This window comes from Cydia splendana, chromosome 10, assembly GCF_910591565.1.
Source record: "Cydia splendana chromosome 10, ilCydSple1.2, whole genome shotgun sequence".
Classification (NCBI taxonomy): Eukaryota; Metazoa; Arthropoda; class Insecta; order Lepidoptera; family Tortricidae; genus Cydia; species Cydia splendana.
Genome location: NC_085969.1, coordinates 2,825,336 through 2,847,810, shown reverse-complemented (window position 1 = coordinate 2,847,810; position 22,475 = coordinate 2,825,336). Strand labels below are relative to the sequence as shown.

The 22,475-nt window shown below is 36.8% G+C and overlaps 1 protein-coding gene across 3 annotated transcripts in view; it reads right to left on the bottom strand.

The window, feature by feature from the left end:
- Positions 1 to 22,475, bottom strand: part of LOC134794194 (max dimerization protein 1-like) — a 621,339-nt gene that overhangs the window by 205,240 nt on the left and 393,624 nt on the right. For all 3 annotated transcript variants that reach the window (XR_010144641.1, XM_063765935.1, XM_063765934.1), the window contains exon 4: positions 1,451 to 1,565. Coding sequence is in view for 2 of the 3 variants with exons in the window: in XM_063765935.1 (XP_063622005.1) it covers positions 1,451 to 1,565 (115 nt within the window). In the remaining variant the exon portion in view is untranslated. The remainder of the gene's footprint in view (positions 1 to 1,450; positions 1,566 to 22,475) is intronic.

Below are 22,475 nucleotides of genomic sequence, written 5' to 3'. Positions count from 1 at the left end.
ATTTATGTATAAGATTTTTTTTGCAATGAGTCATACTTTTCAAATTATTAACGAAAAAATACAAACAAGGAACCTTAGAATTTATTATAATTAACTTTCCTTCTTTATTATCTTTTTAAATATTGATCCCTGCGAAAAGTATACTAAATCTTTTTTGTACAAAATTTTGTGTAAATTATTAACGTTTTACAACATTTTTTGATATTGGCCACCGTTTACGAGTTATTTACGAAAAACTAAAAAAAGGGACTTTAGAAGTGATTATAATTGAATTTCCCGCGTTAATATCTCTTTGAATATTGATCCTAGCAAAAAATTGTACTAAATCTTTCTTGTAGGCAATTTTATGCAGATTACTTATATAATAGAATATGTTTTGCTATGCGCCACCGTTTAAGAGTTATTTACGAAAAACTAAAAAAAGGGTCCTTTAATATCAAATATCTCACTTCCAGTCAAGAATTCGATCAAGCAACCGGCAAATTCTGATTCAGCGGGGTCTAATTAGGTTAAAAAACCCGGTTGCCAAAAAGTAATACGATTTGCCAGTCGAAATCGATATTATGAAAAATATGACCAGTCTAAAATATTTGAATCTTGTATATCTATGTTTAAAAATTATTCAATTTGATTAATTTTATAGCTTTTTAAAATATGTTTACACAATTTATCAATCGTGACTGAATTCCGAATTGGTTAGATGGGTGTGTGCCTTTGCTGCCCAACTTGTTATAAAATGACAATATGACGGACGAATGTCTGAAATGTCACCGTATTTAAGAATTATTTTGCTTTTCTTCGTAAGCATGTTGAAAAACATTGTGTGTATAACATATTTGCGTATTTATACTGTGATTACCCATTTTATGAAACGTCCGCTAAACTAGCATAGGTCCGACGCCGACAGTGGTCACGGGCGTACTGGCGTGAGGAATGGGCGCAAGGTATTGCCGCGTAGGGTGTAATTTAGTACGCAAAATGTTGAATTCATCAAATGATGAATGAAAACATTAACGTTTCGATTAAAGGACAAGCAATAATGAAGATTTACTTAAAAGCTATCGACTGAAGTAAGTTTCATATACATTTTCGTCGTAGTACTTCTAACATAAGGAAATAAAGACAGTGTTAGGCATGTTTTCAACTTAAGATTCTATCGAGAAAATTATGAGCCGTCGTGTTTCTGACAAGCAATAACGTAGTTTAAGGACTGAAGTTATACATACTAGAAAATAATGCATGAAATCCTTGTAAAAGTCTGTAAATATGGTGACAAAAAAGCGCATTTTACTACACACCGCGCCTTAATATGTTATTTTATTGGTCCACCATTTTTTGGTCGGTAAGAACACGTCACTAAAGTGAAATAAATAAATAAATGAAATGAAATGATTTTTTTTTTTTTAGTTTCTTTCATTGTGCAATAGATAGGTAAGTGATAAGTACTAACCTTTATAAATCTTTTGGCTTTTGTTAATAATCCTAGTGTGGTGTGTCTGGACGATTCGGGCCCTAGTGGCACCATGTCCTTGAGCTTCTCCAAGCAACTTCTGAGGTGCGCTCTCCTGTAACAAGCAAACAATCACCATTTAAAACGATAGCCAATAATATTTTAACCCCTTACTGCATATTATAAATAATATTTGTTTTATTTTGAACTTTAATAGCTGTCAATAGAGTTGAATATCATATCCGCCATATATCACTTCGTATGCGGTAAAGGGTACATCAGTTGAAACTACAGAGCAGACACATACACGGTGGCTAAAAAATAACTGCATTCCCGTTGCCAGGGAGGTTTTGGGATTATACTGAGCAACTTTTACTATGGGACCAACCCCAAAATAGCGGAATTTTAAGGAAATATAGTTATTTTTCTATTGACAATTCTACGCCTTCTTTACCGACCTGAATTTAAGAACCAAAGTACTGTCAGTTTACTTAATCAGCTTGATCTAATTTTGTATACAACTGCACAACAGCATACTCAACAGAGTATGGTTCGAACTTAGGATTACTAACGCTGCGTCTTACGTAAGCGAACAACTCGCGAACGCGACGCCGCGCGGCGCGGCGCGGCGGGCCCAAGGCGTTCGCGTTCGCGACGAGATCGCCCACGTATCAAAGGTATCAATCAAAGGATTGATTCACCCCGCGCCGCATCGCTTCTTATCTGTCAAAACTGAAATTGAACTTAATGCATATGCACGTAGGTCTATGTTGCTCTGTGGTCTGTCACCGATTAATCGGTCTTTGGCGTTGGACCTGCGGTGCCGATGTATCGGTCATTGGCGTCCAAAAGGTTAATCTCTGATTTCTTTTTCACGATCGGTACTTTTTTTGCACATAAATTTGATACGCGACCACATACTCAAGAATGACGACACACTCGAGTAAGTAGCTATTACTATGGAGCGTATTCAGCGGTCAGTAAGAATACCGAACTTTAACTGTTCATTGCTGACTATTAGTCCCATTCCCACGGGCGCTTTTACAACGCGCGTTAAAAAAGCGTTTGACTGACACAAATGGATACATGTGTATTTATTCACACGACAGCGGTGGCGCTTTTTATCAAGCGTTGTTGGATTTTCGACTTTAAGCCTTGGCCATTAAATCGAATTTAGAGTGCGGACAGAATCAAGCGCTTTTTTAACGCGCGTTGAAAAAGCTCCCGTGCGAATGGGGGCTTAGAGGACTCCTATGTATTATACCTAATGAGAATTTTCATGAATTTTTGCGTTAATTGATTAAGGTCGCAGTGGCTATATAAGGGTCAAATTTAATTTTTACTTGTCAAATAAATAATAAAACAAACGTTGGAAAATAATTAGAATGTATTGAGATACTAAACAACTAAATTATAGGAAAAAGGAAAACATAGGAACATTGGCAGAGACAAACATAGATTACATGGTAAATTTTGTTTTGCTGTAATGTAATTGTTTAATTATCCAGGGAGGAAACAGGGAAATACGTTTGTATGGAGCAGCCGCCATCGTAACAACACATATGAATTTCACTTATATTTTTTAGTTCAAAACGAAGAGCTCTACAATAGTTTTGCAACGCTGATTCAAGCTACCTAGACTGTGAATTTCCGGTCGGGTATTACCGAGTGCAATGCAGGTTCAGGTCCAGGTCTGGGTCCAGGGCCAGCTCCGGATCCGAGTCCGGTTGCGGGTCCGAGTCCGCGTCCGGGTCCGAGTCCGGGTCCCAGTCCAAGTCAAAATCGAAATTCGAAATCGCCAAACGTGTACTATGCGTCGTTGAAGAGTTCTGTCCTGATCATCATCAGCAGTGCCACTGCATCAAATGCGACAGTTTTTAATGAAAATGCTTGATTTTCTGATGAAAATACAAAAATCTCTATACGAATGCCTTTAAGATTTGAGGAGTTCCCTCGATTCCTCATGAATCCCATCATCGGAATTCGAGCTTGACAAAAATGTGGCTTAAAAACTCAAACTGCTTAACAAACATAACGAAGCAGACAAATCGACAAACGTGAACTATGCGTCGTTGAAGAGTTCCGTTCTGATCATCATCAGCAGTTCGGCTTTATCAAATGTCACGTTTTTGAATATATATGCTTGATTTGTTGATTAAAACACATCAAATCATCAAAAATCATTATATGTATGCCTTTAAGATTTGAGGAGTTCCCTCGATTCGTCATGGATCCCATCATCAGATCTGGGTTTTGACAAAAACGGGACCAATCTGTATGCATTTACATACAATCAAAAAAAGAATTTAATTAGAAATTTTATTAATTTAGAAACATAAAAAAAAAACATACAACCGAATTGATAACCTCCTTCTTTGAGATTTGGAAGTTGGTTAATAATTGAAGAAGCGTAAAATAATTGAAGATTCATAATTTGAATTTGGAACCGAAAGTCTATAACCAAAAATTCCTCAAAATTCAAAAGACAACAGAATGAGAGAGAAACAATCCATGTATCCAGTTCTTTGCTATTTGAACCTAATTTTGGGGTTCCTTATCTCAGGAGGTAATAACGGAAGCTTAATATAAGATCAATTTATCGCCAGAGATAGAGCACAAAGCTTTTTCTCAGGAACGGATTGGGGGATCAACTTGAAGTTACAATGCGGGTAAGGTATTAAAATATTAAAGTTCGCGTGTTATTCGCCTACGTAGTACGCTGCGTAAGAGGTTACACCTTGGTTCATAAAGTTACCTACTTAAATAGTAACTGGCTAAGATATTCCAAACCTAACGCCCCGCAGAAATCACAACAATTCTCTAACCAATGAAATAATTCATGAATACCTGAATCGAACTCCAACGCAAGCCAATAAATCACCGACGGAGATTAGTCGTTGTATTCCATTTACATTCAAACATCCTAACTTTGTTGAAAACCTGCATCACTTACACCCTTTTATGATTGAGCATGTTTTGTTACTGCTAACTTAAAAGGCCGTAACTTGATATGAAATTCGAGGTGTTTAAGCCTTTTTTGTGTTGGGTTAGTAGGTCCATTCTGCAACTCTGGCGACGGAAATCACCGGCTACTCCGGCTAGTGCCCGTTGTATTGTTTATTTTACAATGCAAGTGGCTGTGGATAGATTATGAGCTTTATAGTTAATACGTTTATGGTAGTTTATTGTATGATTGATTCGTTGTCGATATTGTTGTTTGAGACAATTTGCAGTAACTTAAATGATTGTTATGTAATTATTATCCAACGTTATTTTGGAAATGGTAATGCAATATGTAGTATTAAACTTATTCTTGATTAAAGGGTTTATTAACACATTACACTAAGTGCTACGGGTTACGCACGTAGCGCGTAGCCACGCCTTTGCCGTATGGAGCGCGTAGTCGCTACAAACAGTGTACCCGGGTTCTTGGCGCTGAATGTGTTAATGTACATACTAAGATGTTATACTACGTTTTAAGGCGAATTGTCATAAAGAAAATTGATTGTATTTTCATAAGTAAATCTAATACAGCAAATGTATGAAATAGTAGAATTTTAGCGCGATTTAGAAATTGCTATTAATACACCGCCATCTAAGGTGTTATTAGGAAAACAGTACATGTACGAAGTTTAAAATTCCCTTAGTAAAATACTCAAGCTTCAAGTGAAAAGAAAAATGAAAATAATGTACTTGAAACAACACAATCTTACACTTAACAGATATTAAACATGTGACATACCTATTTAAGTAATTTGCAGTCCCAAAAAGGATACTATACTCAGAAAGTAGCCATAACTTCGGCTTTATCTTAAGCTAACAGACGTTTTGAAATACCTAAATAAGCACCCCATAAAAACATCTTTGTTTCAGGCCGCGGTATTTTATATCGACGCGAAACACACGGCGTTATCGAGCGTCACGTCGTTAAACCGACACGTGTTATATCGAGATATAGACTTCGTCCAATAGAGTCCGCATGGATGCGACATGGTGGAAAATACATGGTGATAGGCGGTTCATACACGTAGCAATATCGAACAAACGTATTTGTGCGACTACGCAATGCGACGAAAATTAGGTTTGCCAAGTTTGTACCTTTTTTCAAGCTTAATTTAGGACACTCTAAAAATATGAGATCAAAACGAGATTATATCGTAAATGAAGAATAGATTTCGAGGCCGTAAACTTGTCCACGAATAGGTTAAGCTGTCATACTAAACTATATTAAAATACGAAATTATAATAAGTATTTTTTATCAAAATTTTCATTTTTGATACAAGCTTTTGTCGCTGGCTATAATGTTCATTTAACAGGCTACTCATCGAGACAATTCTAACGAACACAATTAGGTAGCGTTGTTTTGTCACAGGGTTGCTAAGGCCATGACCACCTCCTGTGTCCACCATCAGATCAGCTCGATGGTACAATAATATTGCATTGTCACCCAAGTTACATATAATATTATGTGAAGTTTCAGCTCAATTGAACAATACTACCTAATTTAGCTTGCAAGGTGAGACCCGACATACATACATACAAACATTACAAGCATAAAAGGTTGTGAAATGCGTGCTAAGCGCAAATCGTATATGTTTCATCTACTGAAATGATCTGTGATATCGAGAGATAAGCCAGTCGATAAAAAAGGTATTATATTGCGTGCCGCGTCTCATTTCGTCGCGTTACAAAGTGGAAGATCACACGTAAAGTCTGGAGATAAAATGATATGGTTGATGAATCAGGTGAAAGGAAAACATTTTTGGAGTATCAAATATGCTACATTATATCCTTTTTAAGGTTCCATACCCGAAGGGTAAAAACGGGACTCTAATACTAAGAATCCGCTGTCCGTCCGTCCGTCTGTCCGTCTGTCCGTCCGTGATTTACAACCTAAAAAACCGGACAAATGCGAGTCGGACTCGCCTACCGTGGGTTCCATAATACTTTTTAGTATTTGTTGTTATAGCGGCAACAGAAATACATCATGTGAAATGTCAAAATTTCAACTGTCTATTTAGCTATCACGGTTCATGAGATACAGCCTGGCGACAGAAAGACAGACAAAAGGATAGACAGACAGAGTCTTAGTAATAGGGTCCTGTTTTTACCTTTTGGGTACGGAACCCTAAAAAATGATTTATAATTTCGGTTCCAATTTCATCGCCCTTTTTCGTCAGGCCTTCTAAGTTCTCAAGGTTCATGTTTACTTAACAGTTGCTTATCAAACATACAAACCACACTTTACGTGTAATAAATAACCATTAGAGCGGTAATCGCAACGCTGTTTGACTGCCGTAATCCATCATTGGTATGACGCGTTGAAAAATTGATGTTTGACTTCTCGTGCGCTAAGTGAAATATTGGCTGCGCAACCTGATTGATTCTGAATTGTAGCGTGTGAGGCGGGTTTAAGTTTTACACCATTATCAAAGAGAATTCAATAGAGAGTTACTGTCATGGTAAATTATGTAGCTGTAGCTACAGTACATTAACTGCCATCTTTCGACAGAAGATTAAACCTGTTAAATCGGCATTTGACTGTGATCATTATTCTTTTAATGATATGTGTTAACTTGTTAAATATTAATATTAACGCCATCTACTCGAGAGTAGGTATCTTCTGTCGAAAGATAGCAGTAAATTTACAGTGGCTACAAAATTTACTTTGACAATCCGCCTCTATATACTCTATTCTCTTTGCCATTATAAACTGAACGAGATTTCATACAGTAAAGAAAAGGTAAGAAACTAATGCCCACACAACGGCAAACCAATGAATGACAAAATAATAAAATTGGACGGTTGACTTCTATTACGCGTTTCACTTTGGATTATAATATTGAATGTATGGTACTTACATATTTCTCTAGGCACAAAAAATACTTAGGTAAAGAAACGCAACGCCGCACCAACGCGTCTATTCTCGAAGAGCTTCATATTACCACCCGGCTTTCAACTACATGCTTCCAGAGAATGTTGACCTTCTTTGGCCACGTTGCCCGCCAAGACCCGTCCAGTTTTGAAAAGCTCGTTCTGGTTGGGTGCGTCGAAGGGAGAAGAAGTAGAGGCAGGGCTCCAACTCGGTGGTCTGATGCCATACGCGACGCTACGGGCGTCAACATCCAGGGGGCAATACAGCTGGCCCAAGACAGGGGGGTTTGGAGAGCGGTGGTGAAGAACTACATTCCTGATGGTCACGACCCTCAGCCTTGAGGAACCGACAAAGAAGAAGAAAGAAAATTGTATTTGAAATTTGGGTAGATTATCATTTTAGCATTTGGCAATACTGCACAACGTCACGTTGACGTTTACATACACATTTTTCAAGGGTGAAGCAACGTTAACGCCTTATCACGTTAATATTTAATACTATTACAGTGGTCCGTAATTTAATAGTGCGTATGTAATTTCCTGTTGTCACCGTCGTAAACTCTTTACGAGGATCAGACCTCGTAATAACGAGTAATGGATCTTACGGCTGTGTTGTGATACGCTCTATCTAATTATGGAGTTATGTAATCTGTGTAAGTATTAGGGAAGCGTGAAAGTGTGACCGAAGAAAAGTCCTTTTCTATATGTTTTTATGTTTGGGACATTTTTCTCGATAATATTTGGTGGATAGATAGAGTTGCGATGTCACGAGCAGCCTAAAGGCAATGCAGAATCGTTCTAAATTGCTGTAAAGGCCGAAGTTCATACCTGTCTCATTCACGGTACATAAAGCAAAATAGTTGCGGCCTAATTCGGTACAGCGGGACAATGTTATCGCTCCCACGTTTTTTACGATGTCATAAATTACCGGGCCGGTGAAATCCGCGCTCGCGAACACTCGTAAAAAAGTCATCAACCCAAAATTGGGCGTACTCTATGATAATACGGACGATCGGCCGTAATTACTGGCCACCGTATAATGCCGTAAAATAGATTTATGGCTCATCGAAAGATATTGGCGTTTAGGGGCGTGTTGTGTAAGACGGCAGAACCGATGGGCGTGTGCTAGCGAACATAATAGTTACTTACTAAATAAAACTATTGAAACGGATTATATCGCGTATATTGAATTCATACTACATCCCGACGTTTCGAACCCTTTACAGCGTTCGTGGTCAACGGGTGACTGATGAAAAACTACACTGTGCAAAAACTACCCACTTACAAAATAATGAACCATCATAAACTATAAATTTTAAGGCCAGTTATACATGACATGCGGAATTGGTTTCTTAAGGCTAATTCTACATTACAACTATTTTCAAGTAAAGATAAAGATACGCGATAAAGCTATGCTAGCTACGTCGAGATGTAGTATGAATTCAATATACGCGATATAATCCGTTTCAATAGTTTTATTTCACGAGTAACTATCGCGGTAACCGAAGACAATATTAGAATAGTTATTTCTTTACGCGTTTAGGTCGCGAGATTCACGCTCGGCTTCTATGGCGTTTGTTGTCAAAACAACAACAACTCAGGCGCAAGATACTGGTCCTCTGCGCCGGTTCTATACGTAGTCAAAATAGTTCAATGCTTATGGCTTTCATTATATCAGATCCTATGTTAACCGTATTATGACAAATAAAATATTGATTGATTGAAACTCAAGGCCTACCTATTCATTCATACTCACGTGAGTGAGTTGTACGTCACGTACAATATAAATTCCTAAGAATTTACCACGTGTAATTTTAAGTGAAATTATATATTGTGAGATAAATCATATCATATCATATATATAAGTACCCTACATATATTCAATACATGATACAGTGATACATAATACATAAGTGAATTGAAATATTAACCATAAAAAAACTGTAACGAAACGCGATGGTTTGCAGCTGTTTGCTTTTCATTTTCTTTGTTTTTCTTCCTTTAACTTTAATACACTATAAGTATTTCAGCATATTTTTACTTCATAACTAAATTTATTTCGGGCATAAATTTATATTCAGTAAGTAAAGAAATAAACATCAAACGCTATTTTACGAGCGCGATAAGTTGGGACTTGGTTGAAGTTCGCTCGGCGGAGGGCATTAAGTTGAGTTAATTTTGAGTTTTATGTTTATTTTACTTTAATGTTTCATATTTTAGAACTTCTTGATGTATCGCGCTTTGCCGGAGATATCACTGGTAATGGGGAGGTTATTATAACTGAAGAATTTAAATATTTATCTAGAAGCTTAACTAGAATCGATCCAAAACTCCGCATGGCATTTGTTAACACAAACTGTGGTCATGTCATGTCATCATTAATGCTAAATTAATAAGGCTTGTGTTGTGGGAACTAGACGACGACATATAGGTATAATCTATATATTATATACAGGGTGGAACATTTCTAGAGACTGAGCTGAAAGGATAATGTTATCTAATTGATCTACAATCGAGTTATTATAATCGTAAAGCTGAAGTAACAAGTAAAACAAAATCACTAAAATGAAATATTTTTATATCAGTGACAACCCTACAAAGATATTTACATTTTAAATTGACACATATCATGTCATACAATAGGATCTACTTGCTAGGGTTGTAACATACAGATTTATGCACTAATGTTTAACAAACTGTATCTCTAAAACGGTTAGAAATATTAACGTGATTAATAAGTGAAAAATAAAGTACGTAGCCTAAACAATTCCCCGTTTGCGTATACGCAAAAGTCCTTCGTTCTGTTCCACCCGATATATAGTCGTCAATGGATGATTTCTATATATAAATAATTATATACATGGAAAACATCCATAACTCAGCAACAAATAAAACAGAAATAAATGCCCTTACCAGGATCCGAACACCGAGACATCCTGCTTAGTAGGCAGGGTCACTACCAAATAGGCTAGGAGCTGAAGGGGCCCAGAGTACCAGTTCGCCGGACGATATAAGCCTGTCAGTTAATCGCAAAAGGTGACAGGTCAGAACAACTTTACTGATAGGCTGAAGGCGCGGATCCACCGTTGTGGGCACGGTGGGCATGCCCACAACCCTAATAGGGTGCCCTATTGATTCCCCACATAGAATTACGCTGATTTTTGTTTCGCAGACGCTTTGGCAGAGGAACATTTGGCAGAATTTCATTAGGTATAAGCACAAACTACTAAGAAGATACTACGTATGGTATAAGTACGCAGAGTAGTCAGTTGATCGATACGCAAATTTACTTTTCGAAGAATGATCGTATCAGCTGACAACTCAAATTATTAGTGATACAGAATAAACAGCAATTTTTTAAATTGTGAACCTATGGAGCCTTAAATTTAAACATTCAGAAATGTTTGTAGGTACAATTTCTTAAAATAATTCCAGATTTTAATTGACTTTCATGGGAGTTTTAGAGCGCAGGTCTATATGGGTATGGAAAGGGCTCCATAGACCTTACAAAAAATCGCATGCCATTTTGGGTAAAATTCCGACTACTTAAGTGTAGGGGCAAGTGCTCTACATGTGGACATTTTCCAGATTTTGGCCTAATTTTGTTCATAAATCATAAACTAATGACAATGTCAAAAAATGATTTATTTCTTTTGAATAATTATTAAATAGTCTATAATTGCAAACTAGTTTTATCACGTTAGCTATAATAAATAGGAACCAGAGGTACAAAATAAATGTTAAAATTGATATTTTTGTCCATAGGTATGATATTGGACTGTATCATATTAGGCAGGATTTGTACCTATGGACGATATTCTTGGTACAACTTTTCAGCAATTATTTTGGACTTGATATCGTCTCCAGGGTCTACAAAGACCTCGGAATCATCGTTTAGTACGCAAAGCTTTAGACGAATAAAGCTTGATTTTTCGTTAGTCAGGGTGTCCATAGGTACACTACTCTACCTCCTTTTTATTAACCATACTATTTAGTTATCAATTAAACATCTGGCGAAGTGCGAAAACTGTAGAAAACAACTATGAAACCTTGAAGCTTATTTTGTGATTATTTGTATCATTTACCGAATTCACAAAAAACATTTATACTACGAGGATAAAAATTTTGTTATTAATAAAATAACACTTTTATTATATACTATTACAAATTATTACTTTAACATAATTTTTTTTCAGAGCCAAAAAAAAACTCCGTACATTTATAAATATGGTGAATAACTAATTGTTAGTAATATAAGAAAATGCATTTTTTTAAGTTCACGATGGTAGTCTATCGTTAGTAGTTCTTTAAATACCGGCAGTGTCCACAGGTAAAACCGTCCATAGTACTTATACTTATATGTAGTGTGATCGAGTGCCACATGTCAAAAAGTTATAAAACGTTACTCGACTGAAGGTTGCTTGATGAAAAGATTACTCTACCAAATGAAATTCTTCTAATAATTGGTCTGCTAATTTACACAGAAGCGATCTGAATGATATGTGAATCAAGAGTCTACCAAAAGTTACATATCTACGAATAATTGACTCTACGAAACCATTTTCGGCAAAACGTTGTAAGCGAATCGACAATCTGCTAAAAATTGGTCGGGGAATCAGAATCATTAGGGTAGGTACCCCAGCTGAATACGGAGCCCTAATTAGTAATTATTTGCAAGAATATAGATTATTTACGAACAGGGGCAATTATTTCTAGCTTAATGCCAGCTTTTAATTTACAGCCGAAGGAGTTTTTTAGCGTAGTTATCTATCTAAGCGTGTACGAGTATATAGACTGAAATAAATCGCTTGCGATCCCTATGCGAATTGATTGGTCGGGGAATCATCAGGTACCCTCGACTCGCACTTGGCCGATTTTGGAGTGGCTGTGACCACAACCTTTTTTGAGGGCTGGATCCGCGCCTGGGCTGATATCGTGGGCCCATTAAAGAGTATTCCATGAAATTGTCTACCATTTGTCCCGTTAAAACGCGAATTTTCTGAAGATTTGCAGGGATAAGAGTTTCCTTTTCTATGACAAATGGTCAAAAATATGCACAGAAAAATAATCGCCTGCTTTAAATACCGAAAAAAAGTCGCAACACAGGAAATAAAATGCGTTTGTACGGGACAGCCCGTGGAAGGCTCCTTAAGAGGGTGACATGATTTAAATATTTGCATTTAAACATGTAAATTTTTGCATATTCTTCATTCAGCAAACTGTCATTAAAATCGAATTTACTTTTAACGACGTCTAGTTAGTAGGCGTTGGTTCAATTGACATTGTAAGCCATTTTAAGTGGAAACTCTTGTTGTTTTTCTTTCTCTGAACAATATTACAAAGGAATAGGTAATAATCAAGAGAAAATCCCATTTATTTTTATCCAAAGCCATGTTTTTTTCAACAGACTAGAAATATAGAAATAATTATTATTGTCGACCTCTAGATAGAGCTGAATGATTAAATTTACTTGTTATTTTTATAAGATTCTATTTTCAATTGTTTGTAAACATCATTAATCAGAAGTTTATTTTCGTATTTTTAGGTAAGTAAGTTATCGGTATTAATTAATTTTATTTTATTTCTTCAACCAAAAACGTCACCTTTGACACTGACAGATCAGTATCAGATCAGATAACTATAACTCGAATTCGCCTATTAGATACAGTCAAAGAAGGTACAAATTGGACCCATAAATAAACCTACGCGTTGATAAAATAACAGCCTAATCTGGGATCAGACATGAAAATGAACATAACACACTCTTTCCATTTTGTCTACCGGACAAATGACAAATGAGGAATAAAACATAACGAAAAAGGGCGTAAACTTAGATATGTAACTTGCGCAGTAAAATTTCCCTGTATGGAATAAAGACGGGAATTCGCGTCACGCCAGTAGGTTATACGCCCTTTATGATTTCATGTAATAACCGTTTGTTCGTACGTTCTACTTTTTTTTTTATCGTCGGCTTTTACGTATATTGACGGATTGGCTGAGACGGTTTTATTGAGCACTCGTTCGTATCGCTGTTTGTGATCTTATTAACGGAATGGCTTTGTTCCACGTCGGTTTTAGCCGGCTTGAAAACAAGTAGTATAGGCCTAAAACGTCACTTTTGACACTGATAGATCAGTATCATGTCGGAAACATATCGAATAACTAAAACTTGAATTGGTCTGATCGTGTTGTGTAAAACTAGGTAGCTGGGAATGCAACCTTTTTTCTGGTTCACAAATGGCACTTTTTACAGCTGACAAACCTATCAGTTTCAGAACAATAAATTAAATATATTTTTTTTAACAGAAAAAGGTTTTGTCTAATGTCCATAAACACGCTATGTAATGTTTTTCTCATGTTGCAAAAACAGCCTTTTACAGAGGCTTAGCCGCAGTTATAAATACAAGTCCAATTGGTACTCCCTCCGAAAAGCCTGAAACATCTGTACCAGTTATTTTAGCACGGACAAATTGTATTTTTTCACCTCAGTCCACAACGGCCTTATCTGTAAATACATTAAAACAAATTCCTCTTTACATAACATATTGTCAAAAACAAAACATTACACAATGTTAAACTAAAAAGCCGTAGCCCATACGAGTTTACTAGAGAGTTACGGTCTTTTAGACTAAAGTTTTTAGTATGCGGTAGTCGCTCTCGATAAGAGGCATCTAAAAGCATTACCGTAAAATTTCAGAGTTGTTATTGTTAGCGTACATGAGTATTCGCCTCAACTACCAGAATACGTGGACCTCCTGGCCCCGATTCCACAAAATTTTACAAGTTGCGTAATTGTTAAAATTTAAATAAAAATACGTATCACAATAATTTCAAATATGTCATAGCTACAAGTCTACAATCTACAAAAAAATCGCATTTGTGAACTCGTAATATAAATTGAAGGTCAAAGATGTGATCAGATCAAGATATGTCACATGTGATCTGATATGAGGCTTTCTCGTTTACTGGCCAATGTGTATATTTTTCTGTTCGACGGAGTCGGAATGCGGCAACATTTTTTAAAAAGATGGGTCGAAAAACGACGTTTTCCGCACGGAGAACAGAAAAATACCCTCAAGTGCATTTGTTTCGGAACAAGACTATGGTTTCTTCTGTATGTATGTTGGAGATTAGGACCGATAAACTAAAGAAATTTTTCCGCCAGAGATTTTCTCTTTAAATTTTTGATTCTGATTGAGAGTCCAGCTTATACTAGCTTGTGTTGTAAGGGTTAGGAATTCTCCTCTGCGAGGACGTTCCTTTTTATGTACAAAAAACTAGATGCCCGCGTTTACCCGTTGTTTTACATTTTTTCGGCTGTGGGGTTTATCGCGTCGCAAATTTTGCGGCGGGACAAAAGGCGAACTAAAAACAATTGCCCGTGAAAATTCTGTAAGCTGCGCTGTGAAATGAACTCGTGCCTCTGACAGCTGGACCTTAAATGCAAATGTCTTTTCGCTAACTTCTTTTGGACTGCAATGTCAGACATTAAACATTATTAACATAATATTATCTAGGTTACTTAAACCGCTTGTTTTAGTATAAATACAATATAAAAATTAAAATACATAACATTAAACTAGCTGTTGTTACTTATTGCTCGAAACAGCAAGATGTTGATGGATTTGAATGTGAAAAAACTACTTAGTGTTCCGTACAAAACTTTGTTCACGGAACACTTATGGGATCACTTCGGTCTTGCAAATTAGTTAAATGTGTTTTTCTCAGACACCGTTTGACGTATTTTTAAAACAGTTTGAGTGTTTTTAGCAGAATACTTACTTACGCAACTTGTTATAAATATATGTCTAAAGTAATTGGAAAACTACAAAACCTCGCGTCTGTCCTTGCACTCCTAACCAAAATAGGAATATTTTTATTTTTATTTATACTTCAATCACACTTCCATTTTGTAGATACACACTACACAGTATACACACTCCGCCCTGTATATTTATTTACATAGCCTGTTTGTGATACACCCTCCTGTATCTAAATAAATAACACATAGGTGATAGAATGGACGCGTGGGCGCTTTGATATTGAAGAAGGTGTCGCTATTAAGGTTGCCACTGCGGTACTTATTTTTGTCACTTAAAATTATTTGAATGGCATAGAAGAGAACAATCTCACACCTAATGATGCCGAAGACCGGGCAAAGTGGAGAAGATTGAGCAGGAAAGCGGACCCTGGCGCTAGGCCGGGAAAACGCTAGGTTGAAGAAGAGGAAGATTATTTGAATGTCTGACTCGTAATTTTAGTCGCAAAATCACTCGACATTTCGTTTTTTTTTATGCGTGAAGATAATTCAAATAAGTTTGAGTCTCACGGGACTTTTCTAGTTCATATTTCTGACATTGATTCGACATTATGTACTAGCAGTGGATCTGATATATGTTTTGCAAAATTATATATTTAGGCGAAATTGTCGACAATATTGACGGAGTCATTATACACAAAGATTGATTGATAACAAATTTTATAAGTACGAGTGAGATAAACTGTTAAATGAATATCAGAACAAGTTCAGATTTTAAACTTGGAACATGGATTAAAATAATAAAACTTCAAAATTAAATACTTACTAAAATATTAAATTTCTCAAGCATATACATATGTCACATCTTGTGCATTACATTTACCTAAAGGGTTTCGTCAAACTATGGCCGAAGTTACCAACGACAAACTCGAATAAAACGGCAGGTAAAAAGATAAGATACGAAATTCCGAGTGTCAGTAAGTCGACTGACAACAAACTTTAAAAAACCCACGCGCTATCGGGTAAAACTAACTTTACTACCCTATTCTGTCAGCTATGCTATCAGTTAAATGAGCAGATGTCAACCCTGCCTAATCAACGAGTTTAGCATACAGATTGCTGCTGACCGGCGCCGTGCGCTGGCCGCTGAGGGACTACCACGTGCCACGTTCGACGTGTTGCCTTTCTGTCGCACTTGTGAATTCGTACATAAGTGTGACAGGGAGGCAATACGTCGAACGTGGTTCGCGGTAGGCCCTCAGATACGACTTACAGGCCAATTCGAACGTACACTGACATCAGAATTACATTCGAATGTTATTCGAATCGATGTCGAATTTAAACTATCGTGAGTCATACTAACACTAAGCGCCACTTGCACCATCCGACTAACCCAGGGTTAACAATTAAACCAGTGTCAAATTGTACTGGTAACCATGTTAACTATAGGTTTAACGGGTTAACCCCTAGTTAGTGAGATGGTGCAAGTGGCGCTAAGATAATTATACGATTAAACTCACATATTTTTAGTCACTCACGTGACATATTTGAGAGACTAGGTCTCTTTTTTCAAGCACTGACAGTGCGAGTAGCGTTCACGATGACCGCGCTTCGCGTACTGCTGCACGCTGAGTCACGTGAGTTAAACTTTATAATTAGCTTAATCTAACTAAATGATGTAATGTCACTCAATTATCGTGCTTTTCGCTCGTTTTGTCCGTATTCGTACATCTATTGGTGCGAGCGAGACGCACGAAAACTGGCCCAAATGGAACCTTGGCTCAATTTTTGAAGTAGTCATAGGGGAGACACTCCTCTGACTTCGGGCTAACTCGGCTCCGCTCGGCTCAGCATTGCTCCGAGCAATTATTAGGGTTGGCACCACTTGACGTCCTTTTGCGTGCACGACCACAGATAACATAATCACTTGAATTTTGACAACCCTAAATAGCCGAAAGGGATAGTGCCATAAGTTAGAAAGGGATATCATGATTCGACCCTGAATCGCTGTCAAACTTCGGTTTTGTAGTGTGTATTTTCTGTACGGTAGTAGGTACTATTATTTATTCTGTGCAGTAGTTTAGATATGTAAACGTTCTCCAAACGTCACATTTTTACGCAGTGGTTGTCAACCCTACGGCTGCTGCGCGTTTAGCATACAGATTGCGTCTGTACGGCGCCTGGACGCTGTCCGTCCCGGGGAGCCCCATGCATTCTGTATTAGGAATAAGTAAACATACGCCTTAGCCTATTTCAGACCTACCACGAACCACGTTCGACGTGTTGCCTCTCTGTCGCACTTGTAAAATCGTACGTAAGTGTGACAGGGAGACAACACGTCCAACGTGGTTTGCGGTAGGACCTCTGTATTAGGAACGAGTAAACAAACGTCCCGTGGATTAACCTATTTCAAAACAGCGTAGATTTTCAAATCAATGTAAGGAGCGCATAGTTGTAAATTTTAAAGTCTACATCAAATAGTTCGCTGTAAATTAAATGTAAAATGCAGGAGGGCAATTACGACTGCGGGAAATTTGAACTAATCGAAATATCTTCCATGTTTTACATTATTAACAAGACTGCCATATTATATATGTCCAGATAGCGAAACAAAAACAGTTTTTCGCTTTTTACGAATGTTAACTGTTTATAGGCACCTATACTCTGTATCTTTAGGTATTTAAATAAAAGTAAACAAAACCTACACTCAAATGGCTTCTTAAGTCAGTTGAGGGTAGATGAAAACATTACATGATCAAATAATGTAGGTTAAAGTCAGGTTGTTCAGTGACTGATCCAGGCGGTTTTGTATTTGGTCGGTTAACCAATAAATGTTATAACTACCCGAAAGTTTACAAATTGTTTGTTTATTTTATTTCAATACCTAAAGATACAGACTATAGTGGCGAGTGAGACAACTGTCGGACCCCTTCCAAAGATTAATCCCTTCAATCGTATTTTAAATCTGACCGAAGTTTCAGTTTCGGAAGGTTTTGGCATAAAGATCATGTTTCAACCGGAGGTTCGGTTTCAGCTAAAAACTGCCGAATCTTACGGCCGCTCCGAATCTGTAGTTTCGGTAGTAGGTATCCGACCAAACTTTCGATATAAAAATCATGTTGCGACCGAAGGTCCGGTTACCAAAACCTCGGTTTCAGTTTCGTCAAAAAATCCGGTTACTGACTTGTACAAAAATAGAGCTAATGACTAGGGATGTACCGACTAGTCGGGAAAGCCGACTATCCGGCCACATTTGTAGTCGGCGATTAGTCGGCGACTAGTCGGCAAAAATGGCCGATTAGTCGGCACTTTATTAGTGAAAGAAAAACAGAAAAAAAAAGAAATCAAGTCAATATATACTTATAATAATATTTACCATATGTTTTATGTTTATTTTACTAAAATACCTATTCAGGGCGCATACGAAAACTTTTGTTCATATAATTGACCGTTTGATCGTTATCGTATGTTGATGGGCTGGTGTTTTCCTCTACAGGTCGATCTCAACTGATTCTCGTGTAATTTCATGTGCAAGTGTTCTATAGTTAATTTTTTTTATTATTATTCAGTTTTTGTTTTTTTTTAATGGTGGAGCCATGAGGACCTATTAATGTTATTGCAAAATTTAGAGACTTTAGTCAGGGCACGTTGCTCGTAAAGATGCTGACCACAGGGGATAGGTTCTTAACTGGCGACTAATACGTACGGGAAATAGAGCCTTGGAAATACCTCCTACAAGCTGTACTGACGGTATCCTCAGGATCGCCAAAATAAAAGAACTAAAGACAGAAATTAAACGAGGATTCTTGTGATAGGTCTTTGAACCTGTAGGGAACACCTGTTAGCCAAGCTAAATTATGATGAATAGCGCATCCAAAGGAGCAAAACTATTGTTTTTCACCTGAACTTATACAAAACTAATGATCTGGCCGACTAGCCGACTAATCGGCCATTCGAGCGCCGATTAGTCGGCTAGTCGGCTAGTCGGCCAAATCAATAGTCGGTACATCACTACTAATGACGGTACTTTAAAAGCCCTATCATTGGGTAGTTTACCCTATTGACTAAAACAAGAGAGCTTTGATATGATAGGTTGTTGGGAACCGTATAATAATAAATATGATATGACACGGCGGCGTAATTGGAACTGTGGCTTTACTAATCAGGATTATTTGGCTACCAATTGTTCTCGATACACGGGTATTCGATTTCCATTTTTTTATTTATCGTACGGCGGATATTATACACTGGTTGTAATCTTGAATTTAGTTAGGTCAAAATTATTTTCGTAGTCTGGTTTTTTGTCCCCAAAAAATGTGACGGAGTTGAGTTTTTTGTATGAGGTGAAATGTAGTTTTTAAATTTTCTCGTGTAAAATATAATATACAGCTACAAAGACATGCAATATCACTCGACTTTTTTTAGTTGATAGAAAACACATACGAGCGTGACAGAGTGGTCAAAAAAAAGACAACGAAAAGAAATTGGACCCAGTTACTCGCTGAACCGATTTAGATAAAATTTGGTATGGAGATAGTTTGAGACCCGGGAAAGGACATCGGGTAGTTTTTATCATTGCGTCGCCGTCATTCCACGCAGACAAAGGCGCAGGCAGAAGCTAGTATCAAAATGAGTGGTTAATACAACCCATAGCCTGAGTTTTTTTAGGCATCAGAATTGGAAAATTTTCTAGTATATCGTTCGGTCATTTAAAGCATTATCATTTTTTCACGTGTTCATACAAAATATGGTACATGGCACCGCTAGTCTATAATGGGAGCGTTAAGGTTTTTTGTCTTTTCATTTTCACCCATTATTTGATGTGTACAACAATTACAGTAGTAATATAAGTCTTTTATTTTGTTTTTGGTGGTATGCATGCATGTTAGTAGGTCTTCTGAGTATTTTAGTTTGGAATTTGGAAAAATCTTCAATATGATAAAAGGTTTATATATAAGAAGATACATGGTCTAATAAAACATGGTCTTCCATTCCCAGAGTGACACGGGCCTACGTCACAATAACATTGCCACTTTATTTCAACATAACATGTTACATGGGTACATTATACCTATGGTTAATAAGTTAAAATATTTCTTTATAATTTTATAATTTTCATTTATGTGTATTTTAGCTTAAATTTTACAATAACACGTCATTTTTAATTACTCGTTAGCAATATCTTCCGATTCACGAAAGAAATTTCAGACTTTCGGGTAATTCTGTTTATACTACTGGCAACACAGGATAGCGCTGTGCACATTTGACAATTCGGATCTAGATAACTTCATGCCCTGTACTCCAGTAAAGATACGGTTACGTTAAACATTAATTAGTAATAGGCAATTTTTTTTTTATTCCTGTTCTTTAGATCATTTTAAGATACTTTATTTTCGAATCCAACAAACTTTCTGTCCGGAAGTAGGTAAAAAAAAATAGTTAAAAAAAAGAGCCGTTCTTGTTTGTTAAAAATAGTAATAGTATTTTTAGTTCGTAAACGTGACGAAAATAATATTTATAATGAGTCGACAATGGAATCAGTCAAAATATTAACACGGAAAATAACTAATTCAATAAATGGCGGGGCCTCACGGATATACGTCGTAACTTGATATAAAAAAAAAGTAATAATTAGGTCTTTGATTGAATTACCATAAAACTACCTCATTAAGCTATTTATCCGAGAATCTGACATCAATATTATTTGTATCACTTGTATATATATTTACGCCTTAAACATGCTAGAAAAAATGGTTATAGATATAATTTCTTGCAGACTTTGTTCTGATAACGTTCAAAGTGATATTCAATACATAATCACACAAAAATATGGTCAATGTAATAAATATGTGCATTTTAACAAATTCGCTAAATGAAACTACCAAATTTGAACTCTTTGCGCTAATGCTAAGGATTACATTTCCTTGCGGCGCGCGGGGACAGTTTCAATGCGGGCGGTGGCGGGAGTTAGTGCCAAGGACGCGTGGATAGTACGTAGGTAAGTATGTACTTACCTACAAGTTGCTACAAGTGACAGGCCAATTCGAACGTGCGCGGGCGTCTCGCTCGCACCAAATATTTGTGCGGCCAAGTTTGAGCAAAATGAACGCGCGCGTGAATGATAGCTGATTAAAAATAACTGATATCATTTCCAATATTATTGGTTGATGTTCAAATTATATTCGTAATTATATACGTCAATTATGACCCACTACAAAAATAAAAATTGCGCATGACTATCTATCGTTCTTATTTAATTTCAGAATGGCATAGTGTGGAGTGGCATTATAAAGGAATACTTATTATCGTAGTCATTTGACAGTTTTGGTGACACTTTCACATTCTGTCACAGCGAAGTGTGTAGGCCCACTCTTTAATTTGATATTAACGTCTATCCAATAACTTTGTCAGTAGAAAAAGGCATGAAATTCAAATTTTCTATGAGACAATAACCCTTCGCGCCTAAGCGTCTGTAGACTTTTTTTTTCAACAAACGTATTATATTGACTATTTCGTGCTCTTTCAATTCATAGTTTACGTTCCATAATAAGTATAACATAGTAAGTTCCATAATAAGTATAACATAGTATAATAAGAGTCGACGTGAAATATATGTTTACACTTTTGCACCTTACTCCTTTGCAATAAGGCGAAAAGTACGGCTTTAAAATGACAGCGTTTTACACAAAAATAAAACGCTAATTAAATAACTTACCATATTCGGAACCTAAGAATAAATAATATTGAGAGTGGCAACACTGTCGTAGGGGGCTATTCATAAATTTAAGTCATTTCAAATTTGGGGGGGGGTCTGGACATCGGATGATGACATGCTACCCATGACGCAGGAGGAAACGGTGTCATTCGAAGCATGATTTTTTGATGATTTTAGGGGGGGGGGGGGGGCGACAAAAATCGTCAAAAATAGATGACGTCATGTATGGACAGCCCCTAGGTCGTATTGTCTTTTTCTAGCATATACCTCCCTCTCTCCCCCACACTCCTACCACACAGGCAGGTTGCTTTGTCAGTTATACAAGACAAATTTTCAAGTCATTGTCTCAAAATTATACATATTTGCACCATGCAGGATTAAAACTTTAGGTTCCGAATAGAGATGCACCGGATATTCGGTTACTATCCGGTATCCTATCTCGCCCTTATTTTAATATCCGGACGGATACCGGATACTAAACTAAGGGTACTAAATAACTATGCTTGATATCGGAATATAATCGTACTCGATTATTATTTTAAAACAATTTAAACGTTCCATTCACTAGCTCGCGCACTAATTTCATACCTAGTGATAGACCTATATACCGCGCGAAAGTTCATTACGAAACAGGCCAAAACTTCCACAATGCGCACCTGAAAAACCTGAATATTTC